This window comes from Trichechus manatus, unplaced genomic scaffold (assembly GCF_000243295.1).
Source record: "Trichechus manatus latirostris isolate Lorelei unplaced genomic scaffold, TriManLat1.0 scaffold00865, whole genome shotgun sequence".
Classification (NCBI taxonomy): Eukaryota; Metazoa; Chordata; class Mammalia; order Sirenia; family Trichechidae; genus Trichechus; species Trichechus manatus.
The window spans coordinates 1-9,100 of NW_004444801.1; the positions used below are offsets into that span (position 1 = coordinate 1).

General features: G+C 42.9%; 1 protein-coding gene across 1 annotated transcript; it reads left to right on the forward strand.

The window, feature by feature from the left end:
- Positions 1–2,970: 2,970 nt before the first annotated feature.
- Positions 2,971–6,505, forward strand: LOC101352768 (cathepsin G-like). The gene is made up of 5 exons (XM_004391138.2): positions 2,971–3,224; positions 4,698–4,848; positions 5,293–5,428; positions 5,641–5,895; positions 6,325–6,505. Exons 1-5 carry the CDS (start codon positions 3,170–3,172, stop codon positions 6,478–6,480), a joined length of 753 nt encoding a protein of 250 aa, XP_004391195.1. The 5' UTR covers positions 2,971–3,169; the 3' UTR covers positions 6,481–6,505.
- Positions 6,506–9,100: the final 2,595 nt, after the last annotated feature.

The following is a 9,100-nucleotide window of genomic DNA, read 5'->3' on the forward strand; positions in this document are numbered from 1 at the left end:
ATGCTATACCAGCTTTCTATTGATTAGTGTTTTCATGGCATAAATATACATTTTTTGACTTCTTTACTTTTAATCTTCCTTTAACTTTTTTCAAAAATATTTATTTTAAACAGCATACAGTAAGATTTTTATCATGTTTAAAAATCTTTAAGTAAATATTTAATGTTATTATTAATTTATTTGGGCTTTCATTTATCATCTTATTTTTATATTTACCCAAATATTCTTTATTTCTTTGTCTTCTTTTGGACTGAGTGAAAATATTTTTAATCATTCCATTTTTTTCCCTGTACAAAGTCTGGAAGTTACACACTACATTTCTATTATTTTGGTAGTTATTATTACAGAAATTACAACATTTATCCTTAATTACTCAGAATCTAACGTAAAACAATAACTTTAATTTCCTCTAACAAAATGCCTGTAAACCAAATCCGTTGCTGTCAGTCAATTCTGACTCATAACTACCCTCTAGGACAGAGTAGAACTGTCCCATAGGGTTTCCAAGCAGCAGCTGGTGGATTCAAACTGCTGGCTGTCTTGGTTAACAGCCAAGCTCTTAACCACTAGTCATTAGAAGACGTTCATTCAATTTACCACCTTCTCAACTTATACATATTTTAAAATATAAAAAAAAGTTTTGTTTAGATTTAGCCACATATTTATTACTTTCTTTGTTCTTTATTCTTTCTTACATAGCAGAGCTTCTAGCGCTCTTAAAATTTTCTACCTCCTTAAATTGTTCCATTAATGTAGTTTGTATTTTTCTGAAGGTATTATTTTGCCTCATTCCTAAAAAAAAAAATCTTGGTGTAGCACTTTAGATGAATTTATTTATTTATTGTTTTAGTACTTTTAATATTTCATTCCACTCTCTTCTGGCTTCTGTTGCTGCTGTTGAGAATCTATCCATTAATCTATCATTCCTTTGAAGCCTCTGGTTCTGCATCTGTAGATTCAACCATTTGCAGATGAGAAATATTCAGGAAAAAAATTTTTAAAAAGTTACAAAAAACAAAAATTGAGTTTGCTGTGCGCCAAGCATTATGCTGAATTCACACGAATAAATTGTTGATGTGTACGCAGGCATATCCTGCTGTAGCCTCCCTCCATTTCACAGATCCTCAGGCTTTCTCCAACACTTTTTGAGCATTGTTCACCTCGCTTCTTGTTCCTTTGCTAATTGTGTGCACCCTTTGTATCTGTGAAAAAATGGCTCCTAAACAGCAATGAAGTTATCAAAGCAATCCCTCAAAGGCGAAGTGTGAGGGAGTTGAGGAGAGCTAGGAGTTTAAGGCTAGCAAGTGATGGCTGGCTAGCTCTGTAAAGCGCTACAGCCTCCAGAACTTCAAGCTCACTAGCGAATTGGCATCGGCTGATGCCCAGGCAGCATCAGCGTTCCCAGAAGAGCACAAGAAACTCAGAGAAGATCAAGGCTACCTTCCAGAGCAAATCTTTAATTGTGATGGAACAACATAGCATTGCCATTGTATTAGATATCATAAGTAATCTAGAGATGATTTTAAGTATACCGGTGGATGTTTGCAGGTTATATGCAAATACTACACCATTTTATATAAGAAACTTAAGCATCTGTGGATTTTGGTATTTGCTGGGGTCCTGAAACAAATCCTCCGCATATACCTAGGGAAGACCGTAATCATTTTTTTTCTCTAGTTGCTCATAATATTCTTTCTTTGTCTTTGGATTTCCACCACTTGTCTATGACATGTCTACATACGGATGTATTTCTATTATTCTTCTTGAGATTTACTTATCTTTGTGAACCTCTAATTGGACGTTTTTCATAAGTTGTTTGTTTGTTTTGAAATCTCAGCCATAATCTCATTAAATGATGCCTGTTTTCATATTCTGTTTCTCTTTTCCTTCTAGAACTCCAACTGAACACGTTTGACCTTATTTTTGACCTTCTTATTCCACCATCTCTGTATGTTTTATCTTTGTGCTTCTCTGCGCTACATTAATGACACTTTTTCTGACCTATTTCAAGTTAGTAATTCTTTCTGCATCTTTGTCCAATCTGTTATTAAAGTCGTCCACTGTGACTGTAAGTTGATTACAGTTTTCACTTTTAGCAGTTGTATTTCGTTATTTTTAAAAGTTATGTCATTTTTTATAGTTTAATGTTCCCTGCAGCTATTTTAAACTTTAAAAAAATTTTCATTAAAGATATTAAGGATAATTTTGTAATAGTCTTTATTTAATTATTCCAATAATTAAAGCCTTTTGGTCTTGTTTTATTGTCCATTGTTTCTTGGTCAAGGTATCTCATTTCTTTGTGTGCTGATTTATCTTTGACTACGCGCATGTCATTTTAATTAAAAATAATTCTTAAATATAATTATGGTTATTTCCTCCAGATATGCATTTGCTTCTGCCAGGTACCTCAAGGCACAGTCCATAAACACATTAATGCAAGTTCGAAGTTTAAGATTCCCTGAAAAATTAAGGTAATTCAAATCTTTCATGCAACTCCTTGCAAAGACTGGCCCACTCTCTCCCTTGTTATTTTGAGGTTATAGACTTTTTAGGTCCCAGTTTATTGTGCGGAAGGTCTCAGATCTGCTTGTGTATCTTGGTCTTTGATTTCCATACCCCTCACCTTATATGATCATCAAAGCAGAAGTTCAAATTTTGTGAGTTTAGATCTTTCATCCACCCTTACCCAAGCCTTATTAAGTATAAATGAATAAGCAATCCGGGGATCTTGGAATCGTTTTGAGAACCCCTAAAATTCCAAAGGACTGAAGCTCTAATCACAGAGGGATGGAAATGGGAGTAAGTAGAGAGCCTCCTGCTGTCATGCATTATTGGGGATATTGTTAAATTTAGTGGGTTTAGAGTTCTGGGACAAAGTGCGCAAAACCCCCCTCCTAGTTGCCCTGGGTTCCTGTTTCTGCTGTCAGCCCTGACTCAGCAGCTGTTTGGGGGATCATAGTGTTTATTTGGATTATTCTCTCTTCACCCAGTTCACTGGCAGTTGACGGGGAACCTCTTGGGCAGCTTAGGGTGATGAAACCTATCACACCAGCAGGAGAATGGGACTGTGGATTCTCAATCTCTCCTCCCCTTCCTTCCTCTCTTCGGGACTAAAAATCCATCAGGAGGAAGCACAAGCAGTAACTGACCAAGCAGCCACCCAGGGAACATGCAGCTGCTCCTGCTCCTGTTGGCCTTTCTTCTATCCCCCGGGGCTAGAGCAGGTGAGTGACCACCCCCACTCCAAGGTCTAAAGCCCTTCTTAGGTGTCTCCAGGTAGCCCTGGTCACATCCTCAGACACGTTCTGGCCTTGTTTCATTCCAGAAACTTTCTGAAGTCTAAAGCTGGATAGATAATCAGTGGGAATGGAAAGAAGTATTTTCCCTTGAAGGCCAAGTGGGTTTTCTCCCTCCTCTGGGTCATGTCCTTGTCATCTAAGAATAGTCATTTTCTAGAAGGTCACAGGATTCTGGTGAAAGGACGGAAGCTAGAAATGAGAAACAGTAAAACCCCTTCTTTCTCCAGTCCCAGGAAAACATGCTCATAATGGCACGGTGGGAGGTATCTCTGTGTTCATATGAGGACACTGTTGCTTATTGCAATTTTCTGCTCTTCCCTAGTCTAAGTCTCTCAGCTCTGCTAGGACAGTAGCCCAAGGCCCATTTAGTCCCAGATTTGGTGAGCTCACTGACCCAAAGGCCCCTACTCTCTCAGTGCAAAGACATTCCTAGTTCACTTCTCAACTCTCCTTGCATGCTAGGTCTTTGGTCACACTAATTTTCCCAGATAGATACCAATGGTTTAGGTAAGTTCAGTGTACAGAAGCCCTGCCCTTCCCTTTCTTGCCCTCTCCCACCCCACCTAACAACAAATAACCACTATATAGTTGTCAGGGGCATAGACTCTGAATCCAGTCTGCCTGGCTACGGCTATGAATCTGCCTTGGCCACTTTCTAATTCTGCATCCTTAACAAAGTTATTTAAATTCACACTTTCTCAGTTTCTTCATCTATAAAATGGGCATAATATTAATACCTACCCCATAGAGTTTCTATGAGGGTTAAATTAGTGTACATAAAGCCCTTGGAATAGTGCCTAGCATGTAGTGAGTGCTATATAAACGTGCTGTATAAATTCACTCTGCAGTCCTAGTGTCAGAGCCTAGGAGATAAGGATACAACAATAACAGTCCCATCAACTCATGTCCAGATCCTTAGAAACCAATCCCCTGCTGGCCATGAGCTGGCAATACCTGGACTCAGAAGGATCAGGATCTGGGAAATTCCCTGAGGAAGAAACTACCAGAAAACTCCAGGGAGAGTCCATTTCAGAGGCTTCCAGATTTCCATCCTGACAGTAGATCAAATCTCCTCAATATGTGATGCTGAAGCTGGCCTTGCCTAGACCAAGGACCGTGCTGCTTTTTTTTTCAGGAGGTAGGGGGAGCAGGTCTGGGACAGAGGCTGAGTATCCCTTCAAGCCAAGTGTTTCCTGCAGAGCCCGGGAGCCCTCTCCCAATGTCTGGTGCCCTGCAGACTGCAGACCCAAGTCTTCACCGCTGATCTCCAACTCCTCCTTCCCCTGCATCAACTCTTCTCCCCACCTCCCCCATCTCATAGTCTTTTTGGAGCCACCAGTCTGGTGCCACACTGCGGGTTCAGCGAGCACAAGATTTATGCCAAATGTTTTCTTCCAGGGGAAATCATCGGAGGCCGAGAGGCTAGACCCCACTCCCACCCCTATATGGCTTATCTTCAGATTTGGACTCCAAATGGTGGCATGGGCGCTTGTGGGGGTTTCCTGGTGCGAGAAGACTTTGTGCTGACAGCAGCTCACTGCCTGGGGAGGTGAGGAGCTCAGGAGCCTCTGGGGCAGCTAGTAACACAGGGCCCAAAAGAGCCCATCAGAGGAACCATCTGAAAGCAGGGTTGTGGCAATGAAAAGGTGAAAAAGAGACCTAGTAAGACTTCGGCAGAGGGGACAGGTCAGTGCAAATGGCACTTCTGAGGAAGAAAGGAGCACACTGATAGAAAATAACAAGAGGTGGAGGTGGGAGGCATGGATTGGGCTCAGTTTAATCTGAGGAAGCAAAATTTAAGGCCACTGTGCCGCTGTAACCCAAACTCAGGGCTAACAAGAGAAGCAGAGGCACAGAGTAGCTCAGCCCCAGGGCCCTCTCATTTCCCCTCAGCTATGTCCTACCTGCTCTGGGCTGTCCACCTATCCTGCAGACCTGGAGGACTGTAGCTTGTGTGACTCACACCGACCTCTAGACCACCTTTCCTTTGCAGCCAAATAATTGTCATCTTGGGGGCCCACGACATCCAGAGGTCAGAAAGTACCCAGCAGCACATCCCTGTGCTCAGAGCCATCCCCCATCCTGACTATAATCCTCAGATCAAGTGGAATGACATCATGTTGCTGCAGGTACCACTCGTCTGACCCTCTGGTCCTCCCACACCTAGTGGGCCCCTTCCAGGGAGGCAGCTCCACTGTGTCCTGGGACTGTGGAGGCGGAAGCAAGGGCATTACCCAAGGTGGTGATAGAGGTGTGGGGTGGAGCTGGAGCTCACACCAGCAGGCCCTGAGCCCTTGGCTGGGGCTCCAGCTAACATGAACACCTGTGCTCTTCCTGCCAGCTGGAGAATAGAACCAGGCGAAATCGAGCCGTGAGACCTGTGGCTCTGCCTCGGACTCAGGCTAGGCTGAGGCCTGGCACCTTGTGCACCGCAGTTGGCTGGGGCCTAGTTGGCCTGAACAGGAAAACAAGCACACTCCAGGATGTGCAGCTGAGGGTGGAGAGGGATGAGGAGTGCAGCATTCGTTTCGATTTGTATACCGGCCAATTGCAGATTTGTGTGGGAAACCCAAGAGTGCGCAAGTCCGTCTTCCTGGTAAGGACCAGGACATCTGCCAACATGGCCCTGGGACAGAGGGGCCTGCGCAGAACTGGAGTAGTGGGAACAGACCACATCCCCATACCCTCAGCCTGGGGGCCAGACCAGAGTGGGGGAGGGGCCCCTGGGGAATGGGAGGAGCATCTGACCACACGCTTACACACAAAGTTTTCCTGAGGTAGGTGAAAGGCCCTTGGCTTGCATCGAGCTGGAGACAGTAAGCATAACCAGCACCTGTAAACGTGACTTTGGTTGGAAATAGAGACAGCACAGTGACAGAAAGCTCCAGAGGCTGACCTTCTGTATCACCTCCCCCACCTCAAGCACAATTAAAGGAGACCCCCTCCTTTCTGAGAGCTTTGGGTTTAGGGATAGGCCTTGGAGTGCGGAGGCCTGGCTAAGTCCCTTTCCTCTCTCTGTCCACAGGGGGACTCCGGGGGCCCCCTCGTGTGCAGCAATGTGGCCCAGGGCATCGTCTCTTATGGAAATCGAAACGGGACTCCTCCAGCAGTCTTCACCAAGATCTCAAGCTTCTTGTCCTGGATAAACAGAACAATGAGACGCTTCAAACAGCAGGGTTAAACTGAGACCCCTCTTGACTGACTCTTCTTCTCTGCGGTGGGGGGGTGGGGGGTGGCAGGTAGGGTGACATAGCCTTAATAAATGTCCATGTCTAGAGTGAAAATAACTGATTTCTTTTTTATTCATTGAACATCATTCAGTATACAACAAACGTGCATCAGGTAGACCTCTGTTCCCATTTCAACTGTTTCCTGCCTCCTCCTCATCCATCTCTCCCCCTGCCTCTGCCCATCTATTAACACTTCACTGTTTCCCAATTATTCGAGATGCCACCTGTATTATATATTAAAGTGGGCTTTTTTATGAAATTTCAATTCTGTCCCTTTTGTCTGCCTGCGCTTAGACACACCGATAGCACATGTTTTTAATTAGACTATGCTTTAATATTTCATAGAGGGAGTCTTTGGTAGGCTTGAGAGAGCCCTTCCATCACTCCCTAAAGCATCTGGCGGAGCAGGGGAGACAGAAAACTGAGGAAGATGGATGGCCTGGAGGAGGGAAGAAACTCTCCTGGGAAAGAGGTCCCACTTTCCTAGCGGAGTTCAGACTCAGTCCTGGCAAAAGAACTGGCTCTAAAAAGTGTGGCAAAGAAAGAGCTGGTTACCTAAACCCAGCATGATATTCTAGATAGCTATTTGTAAAAAAGATACACAGTTGGATCCGTTTCTCACACCGTTCTCCAAAATAAACCTCAAATGGAGCAGGGATCTAAATGTAAAAATAAATAAATTATGTAAGTACTAGAAGAAAGTATCAACGAATTTCTTTATAATCCAGAAGTGAGAAAATCTCTTAACCTTTTTGATATGACTCAAAATCCAAAACCTTTAGAAAAGATAGGTAAATTTTACTGTATTTAAAACAAACAAACAACGACCTTGTGCATGGCCAAAAACAAAACAAAACACACACTATTACTAAAGTCAAATAAAAAATGACAAATTGGGGAGGAGGATTGCAAATTATACCACAGAAAAAAGTGCTAATCTCCCTCATATGTAGGGATTTGTGAAAACTGAGAAGAAACAGGCCAAAGCCAATAGGAAAATGGTCAAAAGACATGAACCAACGGTTTACATAAATAAAAAACAGATGGCACTTTAACTCACATGAAACCATTCAACTCAACATTTGGTTGTTTTTTATTTTGTGTTTTGTTGTTGTTGAGAATATATACAGTAGAACATACACCAATTCAACAATTTCTACATGTACAGTTCAATGACATTGATTACATTCTTCAAGTTGTGCAATCATTCCCACCCTTCTTTTCCAAGTTGTTCCTCCCTCATTAACATAAACTCACTGCCCCCTAAGTTTCCTATCTAATCTTTTGAGTCGCTATTGTCAATTTTTATCCCATACAGATAGCTCTTAAAAGAGCACAATGCTCAAGGTGGACCAAACCAAACCAACCTCGTTGTCCTCAAGTCGATTGTGACTCATAGTGACCCTACGGGACAGAGTAGAACTGCCCCATAGGGTTTCCAAGAAATGGCTGGTGGATTCAAACTGCAGAACTTTTGGTTAGCAGTGGAGCTCTTAACCACTATGCCACCAGGGGTCCTCAAGGCAGACATTTACTAATTAAGCTAAACTATTGTTTGGTTTAAAGAAGACTTAAGAGAGTATTTTTGGTTTAAGATGTAAGGATTATCTCAGGGCAATAGTTCCAAAGGCTCAACCAGCCTCAATGGCTCCAGAAAGTCTGGACTCCATAAACGTTCCATATTTTTAAGGCACTTCCTCTATGTGTTTTAGAAGTGTATATACCTCTTCGCATCTGCTCGTTATCGCCGATGAATTGTGCCAATGTTCATGCACTCCAGTAGTATGCAAGTTCTGTCTGATCATCCACATCTGTCTTCAGTTCTGCAGCATTCTCACCACCATCACTTCACCTATTGCTTGTTAGGGATTAAATTGTGTCTCCCAAAAAGATATGCTGAAGTTCTAACCCCCAGTACCTGTGAAGGTGACCTTGTTTGGAAACAGGGTCCTTGAAGATGTTATCAGTTAAGTGAACATGATGTCTAATCCAATCTGAGTGCTGTCCTTATGAAAGAGAAGAAGAGACACAGAAACATGCTGAGGGAAGATGGCCATGTGATGACTGAGGCAGAGATAGAGTTATGCTGCAGCTGCAAGCCAAGGAACTCCTGGGGCTACCAGAAACCAGGAGAGACAAGAAAGGGCCCTCTAGAGTCTTCAGAGAGAGTATGGCTCTGCCAACACCCTGAATTCAGACTTCTAACCTCCAGAAATGTGAAGGAATACATTTCTGGAATGTAAGCCACCCAATTTGCAGTACTTAGTTAACAGCAACCCTAGGAAATTAATACATTGCTTCTCTTCCCTTGTCTCCAATCCTGTCTTTTGCAAATCTGATCAGATGTATGTTCGGGTCTCTTTCTACCCAACATTTCTTGTCACTGTTCTGAATTCAAACTTCTAAGACTCCAGAACTGTGAAGGAAAAATTTTTTGCTATTTTAAGCCACCCACTTTGTGGTAATTTGTTTCAGCACCCTAGGAAACTAAGAATACCTGCTGCCATCAAATTGACTCCAACTCATTGCAACTCCATGTGTGTCAGAGTAGAACTGTGCTGCATAGGGTTT

Coding starts and splice junctions, on each gene's coding strand:
- LOC101352768 (XM_004391138.2), top strand. CDS start 3,170: ATGCAGCTGCTCCTGCTCCTGTTGGCCTTTCTTCTATCCCCCGGGGCT. Junction 3,225..4,697: donor ATCCCCCGGGGCTAGAGCAG/GTGAGTGACCAC, acceptor GTTTTCTTCCAG/GGGAAATCATCGGAGGCCGA. Junction 4,849..5,292: donor GCAGCTCACTGCCTGGGGAG/GTGAGGAGCTCA, acceptor TTTCCTTTGCAG/CCAAATAATTGTCATCTTGG.